This window comes from Somniosus microcephalus, chromosome 4 (assembly GCF_052327205.1).
Source record: "Somniosus microcephalus isolate GS21.2 chromosome 4, FLI_Smic_1.0, whole genome shotgun sequence".
In the NCBI taxonomy this organism is placed as follows: Eukaryota; Metazoa; Chordata; class Chondrichthyes; order Squaliformes; family Somniosidae; genus Somniosus; species Somniosus microcephalus.
In genome coordinates, this window is record NC_140990.1 from 155,944,862 (window position 1) to 155,959,777 (window position 14,916).

Genomic DNA, 14,916 nt, shown 5'->3' on the forward strand with positions numbered 1-14,916 from the left:
AACTATAGAATCCATAAGTCGAGATAAAAATAATGAGCATTTAGAAATACATGGGTTAATCAAGGACAGACAGCATGGATTTTTTAAAAGTAAATTATCTGTGACACACGCAATAGATTTCTTTGAAGAAGTGACCAATTAAATAGAAAAAGGGAACGCAGTAGATGCAGTGTGCATCTTTATTTCAGAAGGTGTTTAATAAGGTTTCTCATGAGAGGCTTTCTGGAAAAATTCAAGCAGATGATATCAGAGGAAATGTAGCAACATATATAGAAAGTTGGTTTGATGGATAAGATAGAAAGAGTTAGGGTAAATGAATGTTGCTTAGGCTGTAGAAGGGTTGCCTCCGTCGCCTCCAGTCCAGATCCAAGGTCGTCCCATCCTCTGTCGTCGAATTACAGTATGCAGACGATGCTTGCGTCTGCGCTCACTCGGAGGTCAAACTCCAAACCATCGTCAACACCTTCACCGAAGCGTACGAGAGCATGGGCCTTACACCAAATATCCGTAAGACAAAGGTCCTCTACCAACCTACCCCCACCACACAGTGCTGCCCCCGGATTATCAAAATCCACAACAAGGCCTTGGACAACGTGAACCACTTTCCATACCTCTGGAGCCTACTGTCAACAAGGGTAGACGTCGACGATGAAGTCCAACACTGCCTTCAGTGGCCCAAGACCGCACACAGTGGAGGAGAAGCATCCGGGAAGGCGCCGAACACCTCGAGTCTCTTCGTCGGGAGCAAGTGGAAGCCAAGCGCAAGGAGCGCACGTCAACCCAAGCACCCCACCCACCTGCCCCTTCAACCACCGTCTGCCCCACCTGTGACAGAGACTGTAGGTCCCGCATTGGATTAATCAGCCACCTGCGAGCTCATTTTTAATGTGGAAGCAAGTCATCCTCGGTTCTGAGGGACTGCCTAAGAAGAAGAAGAAGAGAAGGGTTGGAAATGGTGTGGCCCAGGGGTCTGGGCAAGATGCACAAGGAATGGGTGTATACATTAAATGGAAAGCTACTGAAGGGTGTGGATGAACAGAGCGCTCTAGGGGTTCAAATACATAATTCTCTGAAAGTGTGAGTACAGGTCGATAAACCCATTAGAAAGGTCAATTTAATTGAGTTTTATAAATAGGGTTGTAGTGTACAAGAGTAAAGTGGTAATGATAAGTTCATACAAAATATTGGTTAGGCTACTGTGTACAGTTTTGGGAACTCCATTATAGAAAGGAGATTAAAACCACAGAAAGCATACAACATAGATTCTCCAGGGATGGGAAACTATAGCTATGAGGAGAGATGGGAGATCCTGAGGCTATTTCCACTGGAGCAGGGAACGTCAAGAGGAGATTTAATAGAGGTTTTTAAAATTATGAAGAGTTTTCATTGAGCAAATAGGGAAAGTCAATTTCCTCTGATTGGGGAGTCAGTGAGGTGGGATGATCAATTTACAATGATCTCTAAGGTAGTGAGGAGAGGGGTCAGGACACATGTCTCATACAGAAAGTTCTGGAACATGGACTATTTTGCCACAGTGAGTGGTTGAGGTGGTAGCCATTGCATCTTTTAAGGAAAAATTGGATAAATATTTGAAGCAGTGAAAGGTACTGGGCCATGTGTTATTCAGTGGGGTTAGTTTTGGATTGCTCTAGCAAAGAGCTGGCACAGACACAATGGGCCAAATGGCCTCCTCCATTGTTCTACAAAATGTCACAAAATGTCACTGCATGAAATCATCGTACATACATTACAATATATAAAATATCAGTGCGTGTTATCATTGCCCATACATTGCCGTATATAAACAGTCGCTGTGTGAAATGACTGCATTTTAAATTATTCTTTACAAATTATTACTGTGTTGATTCATTGCACATTCTTTCATATAAACTCACTTTGTGTCATCATAGTCCATTGTATATAATGTCAGCTGTGGCTCAGTGGGCAGCACTCTCACCTCTGAGTCAGAAGGTTGTGGGTTCGAAGTCCCACTCCAGAGACTTGACTACATGAAGCTAGACTGACACTCCAGTGCATTGCTGAGGGAGTGCTGCACTGTCGGAGGTGCTGTCTTTCAGATGAGACATTAAATTGAGGCCCCATCTGCTCTCAGGTGGACATAAAAGATCCTATGACACTATTTCAAAGAGTAGGGGAGTTATCCCTGGTGTCCTGGCCACTATTTATCCCTCAACCAACCTAACAAAAACAGATTGGCCCAGAAATTCGGGTCCCAACGCATGAGTACGGACGGAGTACTCACGCGTGGACCCGATGGAAGTGCCGGAATCTTGCATGCACTACGCATGCGTGGGAAACCGGCACTTCCGATCCTCTGAACCCAGGGGTTCAGAGGTCGAACGCGTGCGCGCGGGAATCTGCGCGTGCGCGTTGAACTTCCTTTTTTTTTTACAGGTTTTAACGTGAGGGTAAGTCTGTACATTTTAGAAATGTAAAAAGCAGCCATAAGGACTTCATTATCATAAGTTAAGTGGTCAATTATTTAAAATTAAAACATTTTTTCCACAGGTTTATTACTTTTAAATACTTTAAAGAAGGTAAGTTTATTTTTAGCCCCGTTTTTTTATAAAATTATTTTTTTCAAAAATTTAAATTTTTGTTTAAAATAGTTATTTAATGTCATTTATAGTTTATTTACAAAGTGTGATTTAAAAATGTTTTTATTTGAAGGTAAAGTACAGTTTTACAGCCTCAGCATTTATACGTTTTGACAGGTCTATCTGTCAAGACTTATGAATGGAGCATTCCCTGCTCCGATTGGCTGCCTGTTGCTCACGTGATCCCAGGGGACGCTTCGCACTAACTACGCCCCTGGGACACGCCAGCATAGCGCGCCGGCCTCTGGGACAGGCCTCGGAGAGGAATTCCACGCAGGCATGGTGCTTGCCGTTACTTATGTGTAAATGGTACAGCAACTTCAGGCGAGGGGCAGATGTGTGGTTAAATGTGATTATCTAAAAGTTGATGTCCGAGTTAGGCTGCTCACGAAAAGGGCATCTCGCTTTCTGCCTGGCGTGAAGTTGCTGTATTTGCATGGTAGATACGAACTAAGCACGCCACCGTATGTTAAGTCTTGTCCAATTCAGTCTAAGTACCCTTTTAACAATGTGATAAGTGTTAATTACTGTTAAATAACCTCTGCACTGAAAATTAAATAACCTCTGCACTGAAAATTAATTATTACAAGTGTGGGGTCTCATTCCTTCAGGTTTTAATTGTTGTTGGAGAGTTTAAAAATGTCAATTTTTTTTTTTTTTTAACTTTTTGTCAATTTTATGCCCTCTCTCTTGACCCATTCTTTCTTTCACTCTCTTTGGCCGGAAGTTTCTGCACCTGGGCGGCCGGGTGTGGGCAGTCGCCATGGCAGGCCGTGACCCCGTTCTTCATACCATGTTGCTCCTCAGATCGACTTTCCTTTAATGGCACCGAAGAAGCCCGCCCTGCACGTTACCCAGCCCAATTAACTGGTGCGAGTCGGATGACGTCAGCGATGATGCACTTTCAGCCGGGATATTTAAAGGGGCCGTGGCCACATTGCATTTGAAGGTTCATCTAGGGGTGTGCAGGCAGCACACTGCACAATTGGACTGCTGCAAAGAGCGCCAAACATCACTACGCCGAGACAGAGGGCTGCACCCAGGTTCTCCGATGACTCCCTCCATATCCTTGTGGAGGGAGTGAGAGCATGCAGGAAGATCCTCTTCCCTTCCAATGGGCGGAAGAGAGCTGCCCAGGAGACAAAATGAGCCTGGCTCCAAATTGCAGAGGAGGTGAACAGCAGGGATGTGTTCAGGAGGACCTGGGTGTAGTACCACAAATGTTTCAATGATCTCACTAGATCAGGAAAGGTGAGTACAAAGCCACACTCAACTTCATCCTGCTGTGCCTCTCATCACATCCTCATCACTCTGCCTTCCCAACCCTACTCCTACACATTCTTACTCACACCAACATACCTTGCACATCCACCCATCCCTCTCTCTCTATCTACATTATCACATCCCCATCTCATTAGCCACCCTTCAAACTCAGCTTCATCCTAATGCAACCACACCAACTAACAACACACAAGGAGCCCACTTGGCATTGCCACCCCACTCCATCATAGTCTCCCTCTAAAGATGTAACCCATCCATTCCTTACACTCGTTCCATCACTGTCATTCAACCTTCTCTTCTTTCTCTCCTTGCAGGAAAAGAGAGCGCACAATAAGAGGGAGAGGGAGAGAACTGGAGGTGGGCCTCCATCATTGGCCAGCCTAACATCAGCAGAGGAGGCTGCGTTAGAAGTATCGGGAGTGGCCGAGCAGCTGGAGGTGGGAGATGAGAGCAGGGGACACCTCAGCAACCTGGTGACAGAATTACATATCATACAGCTACATGGCATACATCAGACACTCATATGGGGACTGATGTCATCAGTCACTGAATGGTCATCATGTGCATAATGGTATCTATACCCACTCTTCATATGGTATATCTAACTCATCTCTTTACTCTCCCACAGGTCCAGCAAGAGCCCCCTCCCCCACTGTCCAGGAGGAAGAGCAAGATGACTCCTCAGAGGAGCCTCCAGCCTCTGAGGGCGCAGCGTTACCAGACATAAGCGCACCCAGCACCAGTGCAGGCACGCACACCTCGGTGGGTGCCACGTGAGATAGATTTGTGTTGTCAATGGGTCCGTTACAAGTCAGAAGTGAGCAAGAGCAGATGGTGGAAACTGGGATAGCAGTGGAGACTCCTCACCGGAGGGTGCAGGATGCTCCTAGCTCTGCTCAGCTGCATGCAGACGCTGAGCCTCAGGGGCCATCCAGAAAGAGGGCGATCCTGGAGGTACAGGAAGAAGTGCAGGAGGCTCTGACAGGTTTTGCGAACGCGATGTCTGCAAATGTTCAGAGAATGGAGGAGTCCATCTCCAACATGAACACCACCGTGTCGCAGGCGATGGCGACTGTAGGCTCTTCCATGGAAAAGATGGCCACCTGCATGGAGCAGTTAATGCGCCACTCACAGGAGCACATGGTCTCTATGGAGAATAGGTGGCAGAGGCTCATAGACCACTTGTCTAGGAGGGAATGTCCGCGTAGACGTGGGTCCTCATGGCCCCATTGCTGTGCAGCAAGGTGCTCTCCAGCTCTTTGCTAGCAAGGAAGTGTGGGTGGCTCATGAGGGGGATGACGGTGAGAGGGGACATGGAAGTGGGGGCTCCTCTCAAACACTTACACTTCTCCCCTGTTGCCACCCCCTCAGTCAGAGCCCCAGATGGCTGCTTGGATCACGATGGCTGAGTCTGCCCCTGCACAGTTGCAGGAGGAGCAGATTTAGGCGGGGCCATCACAGGTTCCAAAACCCAGAGGACTTCCGCCAAGAGTGTCTAAGCAGTCACAGCAGGGAAGTGAGCAGGCTGCCTCTACCTCTGCTGAAGCCACAGGGGTAGCACCTCGTAGAAGCATGCGGAAAAGCAAGGTGACACACAAGTAGATACACAAAGGTAGTGACTTGGGCGTTTTATTCAATGATTCTGTAAGTGTTCCATTACTGTGATGTCACAGATAAAAATAATTATTTTCACCATTTTCCGGTCATGGACAAATGTGTGTGCACCTTTGGAAGTGGCTTAGTGAGTTGCAGTGAATGGTGAGACATAGCGTTACCTCCAGCAATGATGGTCAGTGTGAAAGGAATGGCTTGGTCACTGTAGGGATACTTTATGGTGTTGGCGTGGGGTGAACATAAGAACATAAGAAATAGGAGCAGGAGTAGGCCATACGGCCCCTCGGGCCTGCTCCGCCATTCAATAGGATCATGGCTGATCTGAACCTAGACTCACGTCCACTTCCCTGCCCTCTCCCCGTAACCCCTAATTCCCTTATCTGCTAGGAAAATGTCTATCTCCATTTTAAATTTATTTAATGTTGCAGCTTCCACAGCTCTCTGGGGTAGCAAATTCCATAAATTTACTACCCTCTGAGTGAAGAAGTTTCTCCTCATCTCAGTTTTGAAACGGCAGCCCCTTATTCTAAGATTATGCCCCCTAGTTCTAGTCTCACCCATCAGTGGAAACATCTTCACCGCATCCACCCGATCAATAAGATCGCCTCTCATTCTTCTGAACTCCAATGAGTAGAGTCCCAACCTACTCAACCTTTCCTCATACGTCAACCCCCTCATCTCTGGAATCAACCGAGTGAACCTTCTCTGAACCGCCTCGAGAGCAAGTATATCTTTTCTTAAATATGGAAACCAAAACTGCACGCAGTATTCCAGGTGTGGCCTCACCAATACCCTGTATAACTGCAGCAAGACTTCCCTGTTTTTATACTCCATCCCCCTTGCAATAAAAGCCAAGATCCCATTGGCGTTCCTGATCACCTGCTGCACCTGCATACTAACTTTTTGTGTTTCATGCACCAGGACCCCCAGATCCCTTTGTACTGTAGCACTTTGCAGTTTCTCTCCATTTAGATAACCTGACACAGTATGTGGCAGCCTTAACTGTACTGCATAAAGTTAAATAAATCTGGCCATGATGAGGCCATCCCTGGCCTCCCGGGCAGCAATGTGCTTGCGTGCTGGTGGGATCTGGCCCGCAGCTTCCTCCAGCTCCAGCTCCTCCTCATCTCCAGCTGATGCTCCTCCTCCTCTGGCTCTGAAGAGGCTGTGCACTCAGAGCCTTGCTTCTCATACAGCGCTAATTCTAACTGCTGCACTATGTTGTGCAGGGCACAGCAGACCACGACGATTCTGGAGACCCTGGCTGGTGCATACTGAAGGGATCCTCCTGATCTTTCAAGGCATCTGAAGTGCATTTTCAGCATGCCTATTGTCTGCTCAATGACACGTGGTGGAAATGTGGCTTTCATTGTATCTCTCCTGGGCCTCATTGCTTGGCTTTCTCAAGGGTGTCATGAGCCATGCCTTTAGTGGATAGCCCTTGTCTCCAAGCTGCCAGCCGAAAGTCTGTATGGTGGTGGGAAGAGCTGAGGGAGGGTAGACTGGCGAAGGACGAAAGAGTCATGGCAGCTGCCAGGGAATTTGGCACATACATACATGATGATCTTCCTATGCTTGCAGACCAGCTGCACATTGAGGGAATGGAAACCCTTGCGGTTGACAAAGAATCCTGGGTTATGATGGGGTGCCCTGATGGCCACATGTGTGCAGTTGATGCTGCCCTGCACCCGTGGGAAGCCAGCCAGAGTGGCAAAGCTGAATGCCCGCTCAGTAACACTGGCTTCATCAGTGGCAAAGTTGATATAATTGGCTGACTTGTCAAAGAGGGCATCGGTGATCTGTGTGATGCATCTGTGGGCGGCCGACTGCGAGATGCCACAAATGTCTGCTGCAGATCCCTGGAAGGAGCCTGAGGCGAAGAAGTTGAGGGCGGTGGTGACTTTGACAGCCACTGGTAAGGCGTGTCCAACTGCTCCTCTGGGCTACAGGTCTTTCTCCAGCAATCTGCAAATGTCTGTGATAGCCTGAGCCTCCTTTGGCACTGCTGCTCCGTCATGTTGAGGAAGCTCATCCTCTGCCTGTATACCCTGTGTTGGGGTTATCGCCTCCGGCGCAGTGCAGCCCTGTGCTGATGCCCTCTGTTGTGTGGAGCATCAGGGCATTGAGAAGAAGGTTGGTGGTGTTGTTGTTGGTTTTGCTGGTATGCCTGGTGCTGCTGGTGTTGGGGCTCATCGTGGTCCAATAAACAGCACCCATGCTGATGTACTAGATGGCAGGCCAAGTAGAGATGACAGAAGCAATCTGTCAATGGTGTGATAGGTTCTACCAAGGAGGTGAGACTGGATGGCGACGTTGCTGTAAACACTTGCAACCTCTGGAAAGCTAAATCTGTGCTGACCATGCACTCTCACACACTCGCACTCTCACACACACACACACACACACACACACACACACACTAGTTGAAGGAAGCATCAGTGGACAGCAATAAGGAACAGAAACCCTCGCACAGACTAAATGTAGGATTCCATTACTGCCCTTGGTGAGATCGGCTAACTCAGCATAAACTGGGGATGGAATCTGGTATCTTTCGCAATGCATGGTGTAAGGTGCCATGGGAAAGTTCTAGCTCCTCTTCCTCAGTGGAGGTGATTCTGTCCGCATTGAGGTAATAGACCGAAAATCACAGTGCACTACTTATCACCCCATTCCATCAACCTCTGCCCCCCTGGGAGCAGGTCGGGATACAGGAATACAGTACCCCTGCCTGAAACAGGCAGGAGACTACTTGAATATGCAAATTGGGATCCTACGTCCCTTTTCAATTTTAATGTTGCTCTGGATCACACACGCCGCTCATTCCATCCAGTGGAACTGTGAGTTGATGGGCATGTATGCACAACACTGCCAATGGTAACTAAACAAAGAAAATGACTCTTTAATGGTGACCACCATCACCCCCCACCCCTCTACCTCGTCACCTCCCACCCACCCTCACCGCCCCAGCCCTCCACCCCACCCCCACACCCCCCACTCCCCACTCCCCCCACACCCCAATCCACTGCAGTTGGGATGTTCAGAGTCTGAAGAAAATATTGCTTCCGAGAGAGAAAAATCGCCTCTCTAACACCAAGATAACTAAGAGCTGATAATGATCTTTGATTTTAATCTCATTCTATTACAGGCATCAAAGAAAGGTTTCTTCTGACCTGATTTGTGAAAGAAACACAAAAGTTGCAAGAAAGATTCCAAGAGATCAAAATGAGGTGTCTGAATTTCATTCTGATTTTTATCCTGAGTTATTATTGTAAGTATGGAAATCCACTTCATTAAAAAATGAAACTACAGGTTTTAATAATCTGTTTTCTACCTTTCCTGTTTGGTAATTGTTTTATCATCTCACCACTTCTGCCATTTTTCTTCCTGCATTGCTCAGTATTTGCCCTTGAGTACACAGGCAGCGATGCTGCTACCCTAGCAGTTCACAAGTTGGTATCACATTTACTGGCTTTACTGGAACAAGGGCAAATGCCTCACTTAAAATGAAAGGGACACCAGATTCCAGACAGAAGGTGTGGCCAAGGACCACAGGAACAGGAGGAGGCCATTCAGCCCCTCCAGCCTGTTCCGCTATTCAATTAGATCATAGCTGATCTGCATCTTAACTCCATCTATCCACCTTGCTTCTGTAACTCTTAATAGCCTTGCCTAACAAAAATCTATCAATCTCAGGTTTGACATTTTTAACTGACCCCCAGCCTCAACAGCTTTTTGGGGGAGAGTTCCAGATTTCCACTACTCTTTGTGTGAAGAAGTGCTTCCTGACATCACCCCTGAACGGCCTGGTTCTAATTTTAAGGTTAATCCCCCTTGCTCTGGACTCCCTCACCAGAGGAAATAGTTTCTCTCTATCTACCTGATCAACTCCTTTAATCATCTTAAACACCTGAATTCGATCACCCCTTAATCTTCTATACTCAAGGGAACACAAGTCCCAAGGAGGATAGGAACAGACTTCAGGAGGACAAAGACAGATTGGTGAAATGGGCAGGGCACATGGCAGATGAAATTCAACGCAGAGAAATATGAAGTGATTCATTTTGGTAGGAAGAATGAGGAGATTTACGTACACGAGCCTTTGAAGGTGGCAGGACAAGTTGAAAAGGCTGTTAAAAAGGCACAGGGGAGCCGTTGATTTAGAAATAGAGTACACAAGCAAGGAAGTTATGCTAAACCTTTATAAATCACTGGTTAGGCCCCAGCTGGAATATTGTGGCCAATTCTGGGCACCACACTGTAGGAAGGATGTCGAGGCCTTGGAGAGGATGCAGAGATTTATTGGAATGGTACCGGGGATGAGGGACTTCAGTTACTTGGAGGGACTGGAGCAACTGCTGCACTCCTTAGAGCAGGAAGGTTAAGGGCAGATTTGAAAGACATGTTCAAAATCCTGAAGGTTTTTTATAGAGTAAATAAGGAGAAACTGTTTCTAGTGGCAGAAGGGTCGGTAGCTGGAGGATTCAGATTTAAGGTAATTGGCAAAAAAAAATCTAAAGGCGACATGAGGGAAACATTTCTTTTACGCAGCGAGTTGTTATGTTCTGGAATGTGCTGCCTGAAAGGGTGGTGGAAGCAGATTCAATAATAACTTTCAAAGGGAATTGCATAAATATTTGAAGGGGAAAGATTGCAGGGCTGTGGGGGAAGGGCAGGGAGTGGGACTAATTGGATAGATCTTGCAGAGAGCCGGCACAGGCACGTTGGGTCGAATGGCTTTCTTTCGTGATGTATCATTCTATGAATCTATGATTCTACAATGTAGGCAAGCAAACCTTTAGCACAATCCCAGTGCACAAGCATAGACTGGGACACGACTAAAAAAAACTTTGTTGAGGACAAATGAATGAAAGGCAATCTCGGCTCTTTAGTCTCAAAAAGAAACACCTAAGAAGAGAACTTTAGAGGTATGTATAAGTAAAAGTATAGAGGAAACAAATCCAGAACAAGACTATCAGCATCATCAGGGCAGCTGGACAGGAGAACATGGGGACAGAGATGTAAAGGACAAGCTTAGAACAGACTAATTTCTTGACACAAGGAGGATTTACAGTTTTATAAGGGTTATACTTGGATGGATGGTGGAGGCCAGGGCGCTGGACTCATTGTAGAAGCAGCTGGATGCAGTAATAAAGGGACAGTAGGGTTCATATTCACAGAGGATGAGATCAAATAGGCCAGGCCTTTTGCATTGGAACCAGTCTTGATGTGATGTGGTGCGGTGTGTTGTGATCTATTTGTATTTTATTCTCAGATTGCTGCTTTGTTTTTTTCCAAGGGGCAAATGCCTTTTTGCAGAGTTCAGAGCATCACCTGTGCCGTGTTTCAGAAAAAACAGACAACATCCAAATGGATATGGCTATAAGCTCAGCCGATTACTATTTCTCTCATAGCCCCGAATCTGACAGGATAGCAGTAGACTACGTTGAAGTGGAACGCAAGAATAACGCAACTTACTATAACCAAGCTTGGCTCCGAGCCTACCATGAATGGCAGCAGAGAAAGTGGGAAGTCAAGGTCCCAGATGGTCTATTGGAGGAGCACGTCATAGCAATTCTGTGCTACACCTTAGACCGCCCACCTCTATACAGATATTTCAATAAAGCTATTAGAAACTATGGCGCAAATGATGAAATATATTCAGAATGTTTCCACTACAAAAGTCTGCACTATCTTTTATCTGTAGCTCTGAGTCTATTACACAATAGCTCTTGGAGTCCTGATGCAGGAACACAGGTCTACAGAGGAATGGATAGAAGGGTTCTGGTCAGCGAAGGAGCAAATGTCCGCTTCGGGCAGTTTGCTTCAACATCTTTGAACGCGATGCAGTCAGTCTCAGCATTCACAGATGAGGAAAATGATAGTAACACACTCTTTAACATCACTACCTCCCATGGTGTCGCCATCCAAAACCTTTCCTTCTTTCGTAAGGAAGAAGAAGTGCTCATCCCACCTCATGAGGTGTTTAATGTTACCAAGGTAGTCGATTGGGATGACAATGTTGGGGTACGAGGTGTCAACATCGTCCTTTCATCAATTGGGCGGAAACAAACTGAGGTGAAGCTGCAGTCGGATGGTCCTGGACATCTTCGGGTGGTGAGGAAGCTGGAGCCAGTATCTCCATGGTGGTTCTCCATTCTGGCCATTTTGGTAATTCTGCTGCTCGCTGCTTGTGTCTTCTTTCTGAAGAAACAGAAATACATCTAAGTTCACGGTTGATCAGAATCTACAGTATTTCAACACTAGAGATGCTGCCCTCGCATGACAAGATGATGCCTCTTGGTTCCACTTATTTCCCGACCTTAGGCAGAGTAAATTTGGCATCCATTGGCTGTTTTTGGATTTGTTCAATTTAGGATTCTACCCATTCTGACACTTTTCATTGCAAAGTGTCCTGATAAATATCATTGAAAATGAACAGAGGATGCAACCGATCCATTTATGACTTTGAGTAAAAATATATTGAATAAGCCGATAATCATTACGTTGGTTGAGACACAAAGACAAATGATAGAAAAAGCCATGGACAGCCCAGACAGAGCCAGACATAGCTATAGACAGAGCCATGGACAGCCCAGACAGAGCCAAACATAGCTATAGACAGAGCCATGGACAGCCCAGACATAGCTATAGACAGAGCCATGGACAGCCCAGACAGAGCCACACCATAGCTATAGACAGAGCCATGGACAGCCCAGAGAGAGCCAGACATAGTTATAGACAGAGCCATAGACAGCCCAGACAGAGCGAGACATAGTAATAGACAGAGCCATGGACAGCCCAGACAGAGCCAGACCGGAGCTATAGACAGAGCCATGGACAGCCCAGACAGAGCCAGACATAGCTATAGACAGAGCCATGGACAGCCCAGACAGAGCCACACCAGAGCTATAGACAGAGCCATGGACCGCCCAGACAGAGCCAGACATAGCTATAGACAGAGCCATGGACCGCCCAGACAGAGCCAGACATAGCTATAGACAGAGCCATGGACAGCCCAGACAGAGCCAGACCAGAGCTATAGACAGAGCCATGGACAGCCCAGACAGAGCCAGACATAGCTATAGACAGAGCCGTGGACAGCCCAGACAGAGCCAGACCATAGCTATAGACAGAGCCATGGACCGCCCAGTCAGAGCCAGACATAGCTATAGACAGAGCCATGGCTCGCCCAGACAGAGCCACACCAGAGCTATGAACATATCGGTAAATTAGAGCTAAAGGCAGAGCCATAGACTGAGCTGAAGGTAGTGCTAAATAGATAGAGCTAGCCAAGGAGCTATTGACAGAGCCATGGACAGAGATAGAGGCAGAACCATACACATATTCACAGACAGAGCTTTAGGCTGACCTATGTATAAAATCGTAGATAGATCAATGGACAAAGTCACGGAGAGAGCTATAAACAGAACCAAAGGCATAACCGTGGGTCAATCTATTGAACAGCCATGGAGATAATCATACCCAGAGTCACAGAGAGTCTTGTAGAGAAATCCATAGACAGAGCAGTAGACAGAGCCATAGGCTCAGCCGCAGACATAGTTATAGGGAAAGCGATAGGCAGACCCACAGACAGAGCCATAGACAGACCCACAGGCAGAGCCATAGACAGACCCACAGGCAGAGCCATAGACAGACCCACAGACAGAGCCATAGACAGACCCACAGACAGAGCCATAGACAGACCCACAGGCAGAGCCATAGACAGATTCACAGGCAGAGCCATAGACAGACCCACAGACAGAGCCATAGACAGACCCACAGGCAGAGCCATAGACAGATTCACAGGCAGAGCCATAGCCAGACCCACAGACAGAGCCATAGACAGACCCACAGGCAGAGCCATAGACAGATTCACAGGCAGAGCCATAGACAGACCCACAGAGAGAGCCATAGAGATGGTCAGAGACACAGACAGAGCCATAGAGATGGTCAGAAACTGACCCACAGACAGAGCCATAGAGATTGTCAGAAACTGACCCACAGACAGAGCCATAGAGATGGTCAGAAACTGACCCACAGACAGAGCCATACAGAGGGTCATAGGACCGTAGAAGTTTGCAGCACAGAGGATGGGTTTACAGCCCATCATGTCTTTTCTAGAGCAATCCAAAATAATCCCATTCCTCTGTGCTCTCTCCATAGCTGTGTATCTTCCTCTGTGTCAGTATTTAATGGGCTCTGCCACAACTATATACTGCAAGCATTTTATGCTCCAAAAATACTCTGCATTAAGACATTTATCTTATTCTCTTAGTAATCATTTTAAATTGATGATCCTTTGTCTGCCCAACCAAAAGTATTAGCCTTTCACTATCAAAGCACTTGGTAATTTTAAAACCTCAACCCTGTTTGTCTGCCCTGCTGCAGTGGAGATAGTCCTAGTATTTCAAACCTCTCCTCAAAGCTACAGTTTCTATCCCTAGCAGCATCCTGGTGAGTCTATGCTTTTTATGGCTTTAGTGCCCAAAACAAAGTATAGTAGACTGCTACAGCCTAACAAGTGGTTTCTATACATTTATCATTGCTTCCTTACTTTTTTCCTCTAACCCCTATTTGTAAAACCCTTAATTCTATTGGCTGGTTCATGGCTTTATTTAACTGCTCTCACACTTGTATTTGAAACCCTGCATCTTTCTTATTATCAGCACCCTTCAGTTTCTTTCCATTAAGTGTATACTCTTAGTCATTGCTTTTTCTCTCAAAATGTATTATCTCATATGTATCTACATTAAATTGCATCTGCCATCTATCTGCCAATTTCAATAACCTGTCTGTAGTGTATGTACCTTTAAGAGAGAACTACTTTTACAGCTCCTGTATACTGTAGTACCGGCAGTGACCACACCTGTATATAAGCCTTGAGCATGCCTCTGTACCCTCAGTCTTGAGACTACCCTCCTCCAGTAAATACCTGTTGATTGTTAAGTTACAGCGTCCGTGTAGTTATTGAAAAACATCATACTCTCAGAATCACGGATCTAACAGTGGCGACGAGTGTCGATTCGAATCTACCTGCAACTCTGTATTTCCCTTCAAGGATTCGCTCCGGGAGGGCGGTGGAAGAAAGTCGAGGCCAGAAGCACGGGCGTCGACCACGAGCAACCGCCCAGTCGTCCGGCAGAGAGTGAACATCGCAGGGGAGGCTGTGGAGAGCCGGGCTTGGTTCCCCAGCCACGACAATCAGCAACAGACTGACGACAGGTACAGCGCAGACCCTTCCCGGACAGCGGTGGCTGGAGCCGACTGACGGCAGAGAAAAAGCTGAGCAGCGTCGATGGGGTAAGATAGAGGGTGAAGTGCACAGGGCACAGCCGGGGGTTGAAAACCGAGCGGCGTCGAGGAAAAACAAAACGGAGAGAGAGAGGGTAAAGCAGCAGCAGGG

General features: G+C 46.9%; 1 protein-coding gene across 5 annotated transcripts in view; it reads left to right on the forward strand.

Moving 5' to 3' along the window:
- Positions 1–14,459, forward strand: part of LOC147119939 (ecto-ADP-ribosyltransferase 5-like) — a 33,898-nt gene extending 19,439 nt beyond the window's left edge. For 3 of the 5 annotated variants that reach the window (XM_085985380.1, XM_085985379.1, XM_085985382.1), the window contains 2 exons: positions 8,659–8,781; positions 10,810–14,459. In XM_085985380.1, the coding sequence (XP_085841506.1) occupies positions 8,736–8,781; positions 10,810–11,738 (975 nt within the window). In that variant the 5' untranslated portion in view covers positions 8,659–8,735 and the 3' untranslated portion in view covers positions 11,739–14,459. Of the gene's footprint in view, positions 1–4,527; positions 4,662–8,658; positions 8,782–10,809 lie in introns of all 5 variants that reach the window. The other 2 variants (XM_085985381.1, XM_085985383.1) reach the window with 1 other exon arrangement.
- The last annotated feature ends 457 nt before the right edge of the window (positions 14,460–14,916 follow it).